Source organism: Gadus macrocephalus, chromosome 14, assembly GCF_031168955.1.
Source record: "Gadus macrocephalus chromosome 14, ASM3116895v1".
Taxonomy (NCBI): domain Eukaryota; kingdom Metazoa; phylum Chordata; class Actinopteri; order Gadiformes; family Gadidae; genus Gadus; species Gadus macrocephalus.
In genome coordinates, this window is record NC_082395.1 from 5,410,337 (window position 1) to 5,427,392 (window position 17,056).

The 17,056-nt window shown below is 46.5% G+C and overlaps 1 protein-coding gene across 2 annotated transcripts in view; it reads left to right on the forward strand.

The window, feature by feature from the left end:
- Positions 1–17,056, forward strand: part of ccdc102a (coiled-coil domain containing 102A) — a 45,265-nt gene that overhangs the window by 13,891 nt on the left and 14,318 nt on the right. For both annotated transcript variants that reach the window (XM_060070748.1, XM_060070749.1), the window contains exons 2-6: positions 5,980–6,510; positions 7,235–7,666; positions 11,104–11,336; positions 11,730–11,838; positions 16,609–16,725. In XM_060070748.1, the coding sequence (XP_059926731.1) occupies positions 6,145–6,510; positions 7,235–7,666; positions 11,104–11,336; positions 11,730–11,838; positions 16,609–16,725 (1,257 nt within the window). In that variant the 5' untranslated portion in view covers positions 5,980–6,144. The remainder of the gene's footprint in view (positions 1–5,979; positions 6,511–7,234; positions 7,667–11,103; positions 11,337–11,729; positions 11,839–16,608; positions 16,726–17,056) is intronic.

Here is a 17,056-nt window from a genome sequence, read left to right on the forward strand (position 1 = left end):
GGTGTCTCAGAACTGAATCAGTTTTTACTGCTGAGACCAATTCTGAGCTGATACCAAGTTGATGAAATCGGACTATGATCTTTGGTTCATAGATGTGAATCTAGCAAGATGAAGGTTCATCTGAAAAAATTTAAAAATTATGAGGATGTGATCAAAGTAAGGGAATCCTAAAGGCACATTTTGAGAAAATAACACAGACTGCTGGTGATTGTTTAGCTGGGATTAACAATGCAAATGACATTGTAATATCATCAAATTCTTTCAATTTTTCTTTATATTTGTGTCACACCCTCTCCCTCTCCCTCCCTCTCGCTCTGTCAGCAGCGCGCCCTAATAAGCTATTTCTTTGTGATTGTGCCAGATGGACTGGAGGAGCTACAAAGTGTGTGACACGTGTTAGTGTGTGTGTAACACACACCCTCTCACGTCTGGCTGGATCAGCAAACATTTGCGGTCTGTGTGAAAATAACTGGCGCTTCAGGCTATCTCTCAAGTCCTCCACGTTCAAGGCCTCGGTGTCCCGTATAGTTTCTGATCAATATTGCAGTTCTACCTTGTAAGGACATTTTTACATGCGTTCGAACATGTGTGCACACACTTGTGTATGATCTCTGCAGTTTGAAGTGGCTTGACCCTATGGTTTGATAGGGGACCTAACAAGCATAGCAACATGATGCGCTCAGACCATGTTTCTGATCTTGAAGGACGTCTTTGGGCGTCGCAGCGTCCCTGATGACCAGTGCTATGCATCACTACGTGGTTATGGATCGCTGCTGCTCTTCATTATCGCCGCTGAATAGGCGCTCTTCAAACATTCATGAAGTCACGTCTTGGCCTTGGTATTTCCCCCCAGGCCTGTCTGAGCGGCGGGTTCTGGTTTGATCAGTTGTGATTCATTCAGGTCTGCATGTTATGCGTTAAGTCATTTGTCTTTCGGTCTGCCGGCCCGTCCTGTTCGCTCAGCGTTCCTGTCTGGGACTTACTGTGTGGTTTCCCCTGTGAGCCCACATGTTTCTGTGCACTTGCCTGTTTGTTTTTTGGTCCGTTGCATGCTGTGCTTCATTTATTTGTGCATGTGTGTGCGTAGTGTGACTCAATGGTCATTCTCAACAACTTTCTGCCCTAGGGCGAACTCTCACAAATGTGAAAAGGCAGATGCCAGAAAGACTTTTTATGCATGAAAACTTTACACTATTTAGTGTTGGAACAATAATCCCATGCAACACTGGGAGTAAACACACCTTTGCACAGCTGTACATCTTAGATTTAACTTATGTTTCCTTAAAGCCCTGTAGGATCTGTACATCGTGACACCTCTCCGCAACTACCACCGCCATTTTGGAAGCATAGGAGCATGGCAATTTTTGTTATTATGATAATATTAATGTTTTTCTGCTCGTTGTTTTGTAATTAATTGTGAAATTATTTTCCATAATGGGGAGACATCGCTATGTTTGAAACTGACTCGTTTGAGTGTTTCTTATGCGAGATTTGGCAAAGTAAAGTTTTCACGTTGAGTTTTAAAGCACCATAACTCTAGTCTGAAAATGGTAGAGCATAGCCAACAAAAACTTGGATTATTTTGTTGGCTATAAAAGCGCTATTATATGTGGCAGATAGTTAACACATTCTACAGTCCATGCCATTGCCTGTTAATTCAAGAATAAACAGTGGTTTTATGTAGAAGCTTACATTTTCCAACTACCTTCCCTAAATTTGCAGTTATTGCAAGCAAGTCCTCCAGATTTCATATTGGCTTTTATTCACCACTCATTTAAATGCCATGTCTTTGATTAGCCAACTGCCTGATACATTAAGACATCAGCTGCCTATTACATTACATCACTGGCTGGCTGCATCCATCCCTCCACCACCCAGTGCTGTTGTACAAATTGTCCTCTAGATTGATGTTTAATCTCTAACTCTGGGAAGATGCGTGCAAATGATGAATTGGCTGAATGGTTTCCAACCGCAGGAGATGAATTCTTGGCATGTTACTTTTTCAATCTCCTCAAAGTCAACAAAGGCTGTAACAATCATTTTAGTGACCATACTTAGAATATGTTTGGTCTATTGGGATTTGTTTTGAGTCTCAAGCCATGGATTGGCGATCTTTTTTGTGTGCCTAAAGCAAAGTCTGTGAGTAAATGGCATCATTGATTGGTTGATATTTATTCCTTTATATTTTTCCAACACACGTGCCAACATGCAAGCCATTTAGGTATTTGTTGCGTTGTATCTGCCGTATTGTACATATTTCAAATGTAAAACATGTTACACAACTTAGTATGTAATGCATGTCTTCCATTTCTTACACCATAATCGTTGTATGCAATTCCTGGTTCTCTTTTGACATTTAATGACCCTTAATTAGAATTCTCATTTATTCTCTCTTAAGTTGGATCATTTAGGGTGTATAAACTTCAATAGGAACAAAGTGACAAAGTCTTACCAAATTGACGAGGAGAGAACGCAGATAACTCTCTGCGTTCATTTAACTCTCAAGGCTAGGATCGAGCTAAACGGTTCACTCTACAGTTGGACCACACACACCCTTCTGTTTCTCTTAAACTTCATGTGCTCTGTAAAGCAGTTGACATAAAGGCTATCTGGGCATGCACATGGGAATAACACGGCAAGACAACGTCAGAGCCTGTTTCCAAGGATCAAACAGTTATTTTCCTCTAGATGTTAATCTCACAGTTCTAGTCAAATATTTTAACTTGCCAGTTTCCATAGAGACTGAAGATGAAACTGAAGAAAGTTGTCCTGATTTGAAGAATCTTGAATTGAAGCGCAACCCTGTTAGAGGTGGTGTGTTGTTGACAGGACGTGTATGTGTTGGTGTGTGACTCTATCCTCACCACACACACACACACACACACACACACACACACACACACACACACACACACACACACACACACACACACACACACACACACACACAGAAGCATACTTACAGATGGAACTCGTTTGAGAAGGAGATTGATCAAAATGTAACAATATCCTGTTTTTCCCCTTTCATTTCCAGAATTATTTTTGGCCTCGGCCATTCATGACTCCGTCATCTTCGCTGTAATTGTGTTCCGCGCAGTGATTGATCTTATTTTCCTTTCTGCCGTCCCACCCACTCACTCGGTCAACAGACAAAAACATATTGCTCGGAGTGTCACAGATTCCCAGAGTCCCCATCGTTTCCCCATACCCACCACCAGTCCTAAAGAGCTATAATCATGGTCTGTTCTCTCTTTAGTTCAGGTTTCTTTCCTCTATGACCCACCATGATTGTTGTGTGTGTTTGCATGTGCGTGAGTGTGTCATGAGCTACAAGTCAGGCATCAGACCCGTGACAGATCCATTTGGAATAGTCCACACCATCACAGGTTTTGGGACTTTCCATTTTAAGTTTGGATATTCCATTTTCTGAGTACCGTGTAAATGTGAATGCATTTGGCTGGATGTGGGATGAACCCAGACTCTTTTCGTAGTCCGTTTGTGACTCATTTTATGCTCTTGGATCACAGCAAACTGAACAAAAAGAGGTTTGTTGGGATGAAGCCAGCCATACATAAACCACCACCTACCCATGTCGACTTACCCCACCTCAAAGCTCCATTTCACCCTAACCTTTTGGTCTGAGTCCGGTAAAGGCTCCAGTTATGCTGCTAAGTGGAACCATAGCGAGCCCTGCTTCTGTTTCTCTTCACAGCACCCTCCCCACTTTCTTTTCCCTTTTTTGCTCTTTATTTCAATATGTGCCTCCTCTTATATTTCCTCCATCTCCCTTTCACCCCATATTCACCCCATCTCCATATTTATGTTGCTTATCGGTGACTAAAATATGGTAGCACTATGAAATAACGACCCCCCCAGGATACTGCAGGGCTGTATATCACAGATGTGCTTTGAACCGAAGACACAGATGACTTGTTCCCACCAAATCGCTACGGTTTTGTTGAAATCTATGCAATATTCAAATATTCCTTAGTAGTTACCTAGAGTTTATTTTTTTTGTATTAGTATCCACTTCAGATCTTAAGTGAATACAGGATTCTTTGTTGTCTTTAACCTTACTTTCCACGTCTGTGCCATGACACATGAGAACTAAGCCTACAGCATATTAAAGCTGGATTTCTGGACGATTTTATAGGGTATTTCAAGGTTTAGCCTCGTAGCCGGGGCCTTAAATAACGACCAAAGTCAAGAGACTCAGACAGGGCGGGGTGAACCGGCATACCTTGTGTTGTATTAGGAGGAATTGATACAATGATTAACACGGGTTACCGAAGTTTTGCATTTTAGAGTGTAGTTCTAGGCTGGCGTCCATGCAGTTGAACTGCGACCTGAATTTGTGTTCCTTCGCTCCGTCTCAACACTCAACCTCTTTGTGAGCTTTTCCCTTCCTCACGGTACAGTTCTGCTCACCGTTTTTCTTCCTAAATGGGAGGATGGAGTTACATTCCTGAACTTCCTCTACATCCTTTGCATGGCTCGAGAGGAAGGAGAAGCTGGGGACAGAATGGGGGACTACTAAGGGAGGTGAAAATGAACCGATTTCAATTAAACCGACAAAATAAATCAACATATTCCCCCCCAAAAATGTATTTGGGGGGTGCATATGTTGCGGGAAAATTGTTGATTTAAATTGTACATATTCACAGTCTTTTAGACCGAGTGTTACAAAACCAGTCATTCAAGTGCTGTTTAGGTTACTGGGCATCAGATGAGTTCTGAGAGGAGAAAGAGGAGGAGAGAGAGACACATGTTATAGCCTAGAATTTAAATTTAATTTAATTAACCTGTTAAGCTAGTTAATTTAAGTTAAGTTAACTTGTAATTTAATTGTTTGATAGATGGATACTTTATTAATCCCCCGTAGGATATTATTTGTTGTGTAGGGGTTACACCAACAGTGCAACTCTTACAGGACGAGAGAACATTTTTAATATGCGAGAGAGTCGGGATATCATGAGGAATACCAGATGGGGAGAATGGGAGGGAATGGCTAGAGAGAAGAAGGCGCGTGTTGAGAGGGACAGGGGAGGAAACGGGGCTCGTGACTAATGAGATAACAGGAAGACGGTCCAGAAGATCTAGGCCACGTTGAAAAAAAGACTATCAGGAGAACACAGGAAAGGAGACACGTTTCCTTACCCGGAGGACATCTCTCCGATTCAGGGAACACAGGGGTGGTAATCGCATTTCCCCATCTGCAGTCCCGCCCACCAGAGCTGTCTGTCTGCTGCAAACCCACTGTCTGCAGTCTGACATTGTTCTGGGAAGTTTGGCTTGCATGTGTTGTGTCTGTTTATTTATGGGGCCCTACCGAACAGAGAGCTTTGGCTTTTTGGGGGTAAGCAGATCGCCCTGAGGCTTAATGATTTGCTTTTATTGCGGTCGGAAACACTGATTGGTCGACAAATGAAGCCGTTTCTAGTTTAACTTGGAATTCAAAAAAGAGAACCCTGCCAATGAAAGCGAACAATCAGAGGAACTGAGGAGAATAAATATCGATTTGGACGGTGTTTTTAGTACGGACTTGTCTGAACAATGCTTCAGGCTTCCCACAATCCTGTACCACATTCTAGCTGCTGCTCCAGGCTCCCGCCAATACTGCTGCTGTTGCTATCGGTTGTTGAGCTCAACTAGGGAACATGCTATCTGGTACTGACCTTCCTGGTCTATCACTGCTCCTAGATGTTGCATGTCTTAGAGAGATAGAGACCCAGCTGGCATTGTGTGAGCAGCTTGAACTGAAATTCCTCAAATGTCTGGGCCCAGTTACCTGTCTGTGTGTTGTAATTTATTCTGGTGGCTTCATTTCTCTGTGTTCTATTGAATTTCCTCCGCTTAACCAAGAGCAGACAACGCGGCCTTTCATGCGTTATGTCATGTCTACCCTCGGAGATCACTCGCCAGTCGCCACGCTCTCACTCGGATGACTTGAGTTAACTCACATGTTCTGTTTTTCTTCAGGTGTTTGTGAGCAAGACTGAAGATGCTCCCCTGAATTAAGGACAGCCCCCTCTCCTCCCCTCCACCTCCCCCCTCCTTCCTGCTGAACGCGGCCCCTCACCCCCCACCCCCACCCCCCCCCCCCACCCCCCCCCCCCCCTGGTCAGTGTGCCCTTCCCCCCCATCATGAACCACACGCCCAGCCCCCACCACCTGTCAGAGAGCGGTAAGTCGGTCAGCGCGGGGCTCCTGTGCGGCCTGGGCCTGGGGCCCGACCGAGGGGTCCGCTCGCCCGACAGCCTGGCGCACACCCCCAGCCCCACCGGGGGCACGCCCAGCTCCAGCCCGCCGCTGCTGCTGTCCCCGGGCTTCGGGGGCCTCAGCCTGGGCTCCCTGGGGCCCATGGGGGACCTGGCGGGGGCCGACTGGGAGAGCCGCGAGGAGCTGAGGCTGCGGGAGCTGGAGGAGGCGCGCGCCCGCGCCGCCCAGATGGAGAAGACCATGCGCTGGTGGTCGGACTGCACGGCCAACTGGAGGGAGAAGTGGAGCAAGGTGGGGTGTGGATGGAGCATAGCATGTGGTGTTCTGGTGGATGCAGCGGGGCACTGACAGAGCTCGAGTGAATAGAGAGCTGGACCAGTCCGCACACAGGGGGATTTCTTGGCATGGGGCGGCTGAACCGTAATGACTTAAACTAACACACACCCACGCACATACACCCAAATCTACATTTTTCCAACCAAGGCTTCAATAGCGGCGCTCTCCATTACCTTAGAAACACTCTGTAGCCTGATCCTGTGTTTGGGTTTAAATGGTTGCCAGTTCAGCCCTGTGGTTGTAAGTGTACTTTTCGGTGATGCGTACCTTTTGCACTTTCGGGTGTGTATCGAAATGACTCGTAAGCAGTTTTTCTCGCATTTTTATAGCCTTCTATTAAATTATGTTTTTTTACAGTTTTGAACACTGAGGTACATTTTAGTTGAAGTGGTAGTTCAGTTTATTTTATTACACACATTGTAGTGATATACAAAACTGGTGTAGATTCAGACCTTTCATAGTATCCTGACCTTGTATAAAAAATAACCACCACCTCAAACATATTGCTTTTATAAATCACCTACATTCCGTCCCAGAGGGCCAAAAGCTGGATTGGTGAGCAACTGGGTTGCAGATTTTGCTCTCTGGGATGGAATGCAAGTGATTTATCAACAGGGTTGCTTACCAATCAATGTTAGCTTAGCAATAGCTAACCCCCAGCATGCTGTGTTGTGGGCAGGTGCGAGCCGAGCGCAACCGGGCGCGTGACGAGGTGCGGCAGCTGCGCCAGCGGCTGGACGCCCTGAACAAGGAGCTGAGCGGCGCGCGGCGTGAGCGCCAGGAGCTGGCCGCCGACAACGAGGTCCTGCGCCAAGAGGCCCTCCGCCTGCGCGAAGACCCCGTCTCCTCCTCCTCCCCTCTCCCGACTCCTCCTTCTCCTTCGCAAGCGCCTGCCGCCTCCTCCTCCTCGCCCGCCGCCTCCTCCTCCTCCTCGCCGTCCCGCGCCCCGGCCCACGCCGCCTCGTCGTCGCAGCCCTCCTCCCCGGCCGCCCGCTCCTGCTCCTCGTCCGTCTCCGCCCAGAGCCTCGCCGACGGGAAGGAGGGCCCGCCGAGGTCGCCGGAGCCGGAGCCCGTGAGGGACGTGGACGCGGAGAACCTGTGCACGGCCAAGGTGGGTCCCGCGGTGAGGAGCGGCGCAGGGCGGGGTCTGGGATCCCGGAGCCGACGGGACGCTGCAGCCTCTGTAGCTCAAGGGAAGGGCTTCTTGTTAAACAGCTTCCGGGCTAAAGTGTTTGGTTAATGGGGGTTAGCGGTCCACAACGAGGCGGGAGAAGGTTCCGAAGCACTGATTGGCTGACGAACGAAGGCGTATCTTGTTATAAAGAAATAATTTGTTTTGGTATTTTAAAAGAGCTCTCTTCGCAGGAACGTGGCCAAAAAATATAAATAAATGGAATAAAGGTATAGTATAGTATATGTAAAAGTATATAAATGTGGGTTCTGTGTACCATTAAGATCTTTCTGAAAAAATGAAACATATGTTCACTGTGAATACGAAGTAACACGCAATGTTAGTTCATATTCACTGTGAACTTAAGATACTACATGAACGCATGCGTTTTGGATGGTATCCCCAGGCACTGTTGAAAGCAGGCCAAGGGACAACCCATAGGACTGAATTCATTGTGTGTGTGTGTGTGTTTGTGTAGTGAGGGGCAATGCATGCTTTGTGTATTTTCACACCTTTCTATCTATCTACACACTCACATAGCCCCTGGTTCAGTTGGCACCTGGCAAGTGCCAAAAATAGAATTTCCACATGTCCCCCTCTCACACACACACACACACACACACACACACACACACACACACACACACACACACACACACACACACTTACACACGTACACACACACACACACACACACTGTACCCCTAGGGGAGCTGAGATGCAGTGGTACTTAGTCTCTATCAAGCTGTTTTTGCCAGACCTACTAACAGAGAAACAAGGATGCTACACCCCTGTTCTCCAGCAGTCGGGAAAAACTACCTTTTGTGCTTCGGTGGCTTTCCCCCATGTGCAGTTTGGGGAGGATGGATTCATTAGGTGAAGAATGTATAGAAGACAGGGTAGTCGAGTGGTCGTTATCCAAAACTAATGTTCTGGGTTCGATCCCCAAAAGTCTGCAGTCTACCTCTAGGGCACCCCTACCTGCTTGTTAATGGCATGAATGTCACGTTTTAAAACGGAGTGGCTTCATTGTAAGTCGGACCACAGCCTCTGCTAAATGAATAGTAAATCGATGGCCAACTGCCAGTGTCTGTTTCATGAACCCAGTTCTCCGACGGCAGATGAAGCCTTCCTCAGGACTGTGGGAGAAGTATTATTGCACGCAGAACTAATACACAGATTGTTCAATAAATCGCTGATCTCGTCTCTTCTCGTAAAACATCCCCCGTGCGGTTCAAGACTGTCTGGCAGCACCTTAACCAATAGGATTAAAGTTCGGTCAAACTGGCATAAATCTCGTTGAAATCCAATTTTTTGTCAAAACAGGATTCATAACTGGGCCTAACACGGTGCCGTAGTCGTAAATCTGTCGACTGAACACTAGCTCAGGAGAATATGTCTGAGATGTGTTTGTTAGCATGCGAGCACTGCTATGATCGAGCTAGCGTGGTAAAACCTGAACGTTTTCGGAGGAAAGACATGGCTAAGACACCGTCCTGCATGGCCACTCTATTTCTATTGCATCCCGTCGTCCTGTTGGCACAGCAACAATAGCAATGCTATATGTTGTTCTGGATATAATAAGCTCCTAGACATACAGACAAGTAGACGTGCACCATGGTGAATAGGATTCGATACACTTCATTAATCCCTTGAAGGGGGATTGAGACCACAAGCTTGAGACAGTAGGGAGGGAGGACAGAAACACGTGTCTGAGAGCTGGTGTACTGCTGGACTTTTGGGATACGGGATGGCGTGTGTTCTGCCACGCCTAGCTGGTGCTCGGAGAGGTTCACTTCCTGGCCAACACACGTGACGCAACACACGCATGAACAAAGCTTTGAGAAAAGCGTCTGAATACTCAGGCATTACCATGTAGCAGACCACAACAGTCAACCAGGGCCGTGCAAGCGGGCCAGAACACCGTTTGCTTTTGTTTGGGGCGTATATATCGCGGTAATGCCCAACATCTGCTCCATCAGCCTTTCCTATTGTCCCTGGAACGGTACAAAAAAAAGATGCATATCGTATTTGCTTCTAACTGAGCCCAGATTTTCATTGGGCTGGGCAAACATTTGCTATTGATTTTGGGAATAAAGCCACTTACCTCCTTAAGACAATGACAGACAACCCAGCCAGACTGTTCTCTCAACCCCTTTGAGTGTGAGCTACGATAAGGCTAGTCGGATGTAGTCTGTAGTGTGTGCTTTAAAACCCAAGCACAATAACCCAAGCAGCTCTCGTAAACACACAAAGCAGGCGCATGAATGCAAGAGTGTGCAAAGTGGATGCTCACACACACAGACACAAACACACAAATAAACAGTCCTTAAAATAATATGTTAACCTCATAATGAGTATGTTGCTGCAAAATGCCTTGAAATACAGAGCAGCTTCACTGCCCATCACTCTTGACCTTCATGCAGTTCCGGCCTGGTTTCCTTGGTAACGCACCCGCAAGCACACACACACACACACACACACACACACACACACACACACACACACACACACACACACACACACACACACACACACACACACACACACACACACACACACACACACACACACACACACACCACTTGCATACACACACACACACACACACACACACACACACACACACACACACTTGCGTACACACACACACACACACACATACTCACTCACACACACACACACACACACACACACACACACACACACACACACACACACACACACACACACACACACACACACACACACACACACACACACACACACACACAATCACCCAGACAGAATGGACTGTTTGAAGTTCCCCCTGATTTTTCCTTTGTAATAGTCGGGGAGGTCTCTGAAGGAATGCCAAATTACGGCCGTTTCCTGTCTCCCTCCATTTTTCTGTCATGCTCACACAAGTAGAGACACATGTGGCCAGCTGAGCCATGCGTTGGACACACACTCCCTCTGCTGGCCGTTAGTGGTGACTGCTAAATATTGTACAGGGCTTATTTTGACTGTTTTGATTGAACGTGAACTATGCCTGTTTTGATATGGTTTGTCAACTATGCATATGACCTTATGGGATATCCTACACTGACCAAGAAACTATCCATGCATGCTTGAAATGTTGCAAAATGGAGGTCACTAGTTAATGAATAGGGTCTGCCTAATGAATTGGGACTTTCGTACACTACTGTATTAACTATATTTGACCCGGATGTAGGAAGCATGGTCGCAGTTGAGCCACAGTCATGGATTGTGCTGTTTTTGAGAGATAGAGATCATGACTTACATTGAAAATGACATTTTGGCATGAGTTTTAACATTGGATACAAAAACATAACAACCCTCCTCTTTACTTCATGCCCCTCCTCCTCCTCTTATAGGACCTTGAACTATTGGAGTCGTCGTCGGAGTCCCGGGACCACCCACGCTCCTCCTCCTCATCCTCCACGTCGACGCCGGTGGCGTTGGCGGCGGGGGGGCCGGCGGTACGCCAGGACCGCAGCAGGCAGCAGCTGTGGGAGGAGATCTCCTGCGCCGAGGAGGACACCGGAAAGCTGACCGCTCTGCAGCTACGCCTGGACGAATCCCAGAAGGTCCTGGTGAAGGAGAGAGAGTAAGGAGACGGAGTGTCTGTGTCGGTTTGTTGTGTTGTGAGGGAGACGGACGGAAAGGTCGTGATCTAAGTGGAAGGCCGGGGGAAGCAATGTGATGACTGACACTTAGGTTTTTAAGGTTCACAATAAATCAATCCAAGTAGCATCTGCTCTGACACGCGTCTGACTCAATAGCGACCTCTTTGGTCACAGAATGCTACTGCAAGATGATGTGAAAGGTCATTCATATATTCCCTGTAGAAAATGCACCCTTGGCAAGCATCTGTGGACACCCACGCGGAAAACTGTCAGCATTAAATCTATTCCATCACCGTCGTCGAGCCAAACGTTTTGAGACACCCAGAGGTTTTTAACAACGCGACCGCTAATGCTAATTCTGCCCGCTCTCCCAGGGATAAGCTGACTGTGAGTAAGAGCATCCAGCGTCTGGAGGGAGAGCTGAGCCAGTGGAAGCTGAAGTACGAGGAGCTGAACAAGAGCAAGCAGGAGGCCCAGAAACAGGTGGGACATTTTCTCAATGGCTGTTCCTGATATTACATGTCTTTTATTAATCCCGGATGGGATGTACTCAGGTGTCAAGTCAAAAAGTACAGGACAGCGTTATTTAACTCAAGGTGAATAAAGAGACCCATTTTATCCATATTTATCTTATTTATATATGCTTTCTTTTGTACAAAGAATATATATTAGTCAGTCATAGAAAAAATGCTAAAATAAATGTGGACGAAGTCGACACTTGAGGTAGAAATTATTGACAGCATGTGCCTCATTATGGAACCTATACTGACGATAAGTTAAATGTAGATATGACAGTCCACAATATTGATTTCAATGAATATGGTGCATTCTGTAGGTCAAGTAAGAAAGAAAGTTAGACTTTTTCTAGACGCTTTTCTTTATTTTATTCATTATTTTCTGCAAGCAACAACAAACAAACACCAAAAATGCATTCAATAAATAATGTATTGGAATTTAGCAGATTCATTAGATTGGATGCGCTGCAGTTAATGCATACCAAGTGCGGCTCCTACTGTGGATGGTGTTGTGCTTGTGGGGATTCATACTTTATCACAAAACATTCATTATTAATGCCATGTATAACATTATTCATAGAAACTGTTTGTGTTATTCATGTTCAGATAATATAGAAAACCAACAACACTGCCGAATAAATTTGCCTTAACAAGCCTTCCTACATGATCATTAATTCCAATACTCTGCCGGGATTCATTTATCAAATACCCATTTGCTATTTCCAGCATTGTAATCGTTCTTGTTTGTCTGTGAGTGTTTGGACTATGACCTCAAATATAACAATCTACACTAGGAAAGAACGTTGTTTCCAACGGTACTAGAACTGAAAATAGTGCAGTTCCTGCCACCACCTCTAGATGGGGTCATCGTTATCTTTGGAAACAAGACACAAGCCAAGAGATCATTTATAAAGGTGTGAGAGGGCCTGCTGACATTCCCCATCATTTCTTGTCTGAGCATTCCCAAGGGCCTTTACCATTGGCTGTATATCATTTGCTGTGCATCAACCTGCAGTATCCGAGCAATGGCAGCCAGACACACATTTCTCCATCTGTGTCGTGCTGTTCAGAAGATTAGTTTGTGTCCAGGCAGGGCCAAGATAAACAGAGTTTAGTGTACGGCAAAGAAATCAAGATGTCACAGAAGATACATATTCATTTTCGGGCTTGGTCCGCCATTAAACTTCATGTGGAGGGTTGCCATACAAACGTCACAGGCTCAGTGGCTAAACAAGCCGCGAGGGACGGTGTGTGTGTGTGTGTGTGTGTGTGTGTGGGGGGGGGGGGAGGCGGGGGGCTTCTTCGCTGTGTTTCTAGGTTGCACGCAGCGTCTGGAAAAGGGTAGAAAGGCTGAGCCGCAAAAAACAACCTTCTCTGATCTCTCACGCCGCAGTAGTCCTAGATAGAGAAAACAGCAGCCACCATGACAAGCGTTTAAGAAGTGGCCATCTGGAGCAGATTCTCTCGTCTACGACGATCTCGAATTTGCATAACAAATCATGTCCAAATACGTTTTACAGATGTCTAAGTTCCCATTAGCAGCGCCCGCGCCCCAGTTAAAGGACCTAAATGAAGTTGTAATTGCTTGAGAAAACAGAGGCACTGAAGGAAAAACTTTGATAACGAGCTGTGTGTTTTTAGCCCGGTTGTTGTTTTTCCACCGTCCACATTTAGGGGAATTATGGTTTGCCATCAACAGATGCCTTAACAGGAGGCTCAACATTTAAAATATTACTACTTTAATTATTGGATGGATCGTGTTGTCATGGTGCCGAGCTGATGGGTTGTGCTTGACTGACACCTGTCGTGCTCTGGGTGGGTGCTTTGTGTACTGGCTTTCCGTGCTTGTCTGTCATGGATGTCCCCGCCTCCTCTCCTCTCTATCCACCTCCTACGTTTGCTCTGGCACTAGGGACAGATCATCTCATTACATCTTTCCTTGTTTTTGATTAAACCTGCCACACATGCCGTTGTACGAAGAGTCAACAGACCCGATTTCTGAGATGTGTGTTGTCCTTGCCCACCCACCTGTTTGTGAAGCAGGGTTTCATCCTGGCGGTAAGCCAAGAGCATCGCTGGAAACCAATCTTGATCTCCATTGATCTGCTGCTAACCCCAAAATGTTTTCTGTATTCTTCTAAGCGATTCCCGGAATTAATCTGGGCCTTTTCCTCTTGGAAGTGTTTTGCAATGGCTGTATTTTCAGTCGAATACACCGTTGTCGGCTCCACTTCAAGCAATTAATGTAAGCCATTGTGTAAGTGTTTCTGCGGTTTACCTTTCCCACAAGGGAGTATATCTGGCCAGGCGCTCTGTCACTTACAGCCCAGCCACTTACTGTTCAGTGCCTCCAAGAGCAGCAGAGACACATCATAGCCGTGGGACCGTAACAAGTCACAATTAATTCCGGCGCGCAAACACATTTTTCCACGTTTATTGGTGTTCTTTGCAATCAGGAATTCTTTATTGCCAAGATAAACCAGTGATTCGAGGAGAATACAACAGTAGGAAATACAAAAGTAAAGTCAAATAAAAAAAACAGGGACACTGTAAAGGCAAGTTATTCACTCGGTGGAGAGAATATGTGTGTCTAATTTGTTCTCATGTGACCTGTAGACAGTGGTTACTCGCTCACATTAATCAGCTGAACTGCCTCTGCGCGATGCCTCTATTTTAGAAATTTCTCGTTAATTACTTTTCCATCCAAAAAGTATTTCTTTGCTTTTCCTCCACGCTCGCCGACGGCTGTTTGGTTGTCTGGCAACCGTCCGGCTTTGTATAAATTAGCTTCTGCCTCACTTTGATCTCCCTCCCTGACTGCCACTTAGAATTCAATGACACCCCATTGATTAGCTAAATAAAGGCTGCCGCCCCCATGGGTCCAACATGCCGACTGCTCAGGTCTCCGGACGGACGCCTTGTCTGTAAAAGTCAGGCATCCCCTACGGGCAACAACCCCATTGTGACTGACCCATTGTTATTCTCTCTGCAAAGTGCGGGATGAGAGGAGTGGCAACAAGCATGGCCACTTCGATTGGATGCAAGCGAGTCCATGCATGCGCCTAGCCTTGTGAATCTATATTTATATTAGGGGCCCACAAAAACAGCTTTTTCCTCTTTCTTTCCTGAGAACTGTGTGTCTTTGGTACACATTGTAGAAGAACTCGCTGGGATTCAAGGTCAATGTCATTTGCGTCAGTACAGAGCGTTCCAGGGTCTGATTTCATAAAGTGAATAGTACTCAAACACAAAAAGGGTTTCAGGGAGTAGAATTTGAGATTGAGGTGTTATTATGGCATTATGCATGGCAATAAACATAAAAATGGCCTCGTCAAATATTTTCCAGCTGACTGCTTGGCTGGTTTATGAGAAAAGGGGTTTGAAAGTCATCTTTTGAAGGGATGGCGCTTCAAAGGGGAGTAGGGCTTCTGAACACCAGGTGGTTTTAAAAAAAAGCTGATCAGAAATACATCACCACACTTACCTCAGATTTTGCCCTCTGCGTCTTTCACACAGAACTTCACAGATTCACACACTCACACCATGAAGAGCGGAGCTATTTTCTTTTTTTTCTTTTATCCCTGGTCCTGTTGCTTGCTCATTGCTTTTGTTTTTTTCACAGATGCACCTTCAGAGATAAGAGCCAGTAATACCAAATACCCAGGACTTGAAAGCCCTGGGGTAGTAGACACACACATGCACACACAAATGTGCACACAAATACACACATGCTCCCACACCCACACACACGTGCAAATATGCACGCGCACACACGCATAAATCATTGGTGGAGACAAATAACGTTTTAGTCTCTTGTAAAGATCTTGTAGGGACATGAGAACACACACACACACACCGCAGTCATTAATGGACAAACAAGCATGTTTTAGTCATTAGTATGGATCTTGTAAATGTCGTGTTGGCATTGCTCCACCACATTGGGGCAGTGATTGGACGCAGAAAGAGAGAGTGAGAGGGAGATGGAGAGAGAGTGGTGGAGATGGGATCAACAGAGGGAATCTTAGAGGTCCGTGTCTTGAAGATGGAGCAGGTTTAATGAAGGTCAGCCAGATGGGAGGAGGAGAATGGACAGAAAGAAGGAGTTGGGAGGAGAGGGAGAAGGGATAGTGTGCGGTATCTTTTGATGTGAAAGGGGCCACCAAAACCGCTCCCGGTGCCATTTATATCAAGAACAAATGTATTTATAGTTCACATTAAGAAATGAGAATATAGAACTCTGGATCTTTTAAATCAAATTGTACAATGCGGCAAAATTGGATTGCTTTTCAGTCGTCCTACCCTGCGATGCAGACATACTATGCATTTGTTTGAACTAAATGGATTTGGGACACACAAGCAGCACCTCCTCCATATAAGACATGATTTCTGGGTGTACTTATTGTGAGTTTTTGCCCCCTCTCCCCTTCCTCCCCTAACAACCCAACACAAACCCAACCCAACTACCACCACTACATCAAACCTTCCACCGCCCCAACCACAAACAACCACCACCGCGTCTACACCCAACCAACCCCCACCCCATCCCCACCCAAACCCAACCTCCACCCCCACCCCACCACCACGACCACCCAAACCCAACCACCTCGACCACCCAAACCTCACCACCACGACCACCCAAACCTTACCAACTCCCCCAACCCCACCACCACCACCACCACCACCACCACCCAAACCCACCACCACCACCCCCTGCCCCTTCCTCGGCCTCCCTCTGCAGCTGAACCTGCTGAAGGAGCTCCACCAGGACGAACTGGGCCGCATCTCAGAGGACCTGGAGGATGAGCTGGGGGCGCGCACCAGCATGGACAAGAAGCTGGCTGATCTCAGGGCTGAGGTGAGCCTCCGACAGCCCTCAGCTGATCGCTGGGAGAAACGTCACTATTAACCCGGGCAAAGTATGACAAGAGGTGCACTGTAAAAAAAGGGGGGGGGGGGGGGGGATTTGTCAATCTTGACAGTGAAATGATTTTGAAATGCCGGCCATTATTTGACGCACTAAGAGCCGTGCACTCTCTCTGACCCGTTCCGCTCGCGAGCTAAACGGGAACCGCAGTGTCAGCAGTTCTGCATGAGGTGAAACGGCAATTTGTTACTCTCTCATCTGGTGGTTCTCACTTTCACTCTTTTGACACCCCCCACCACCACCACCCAACTCCACTGCACAC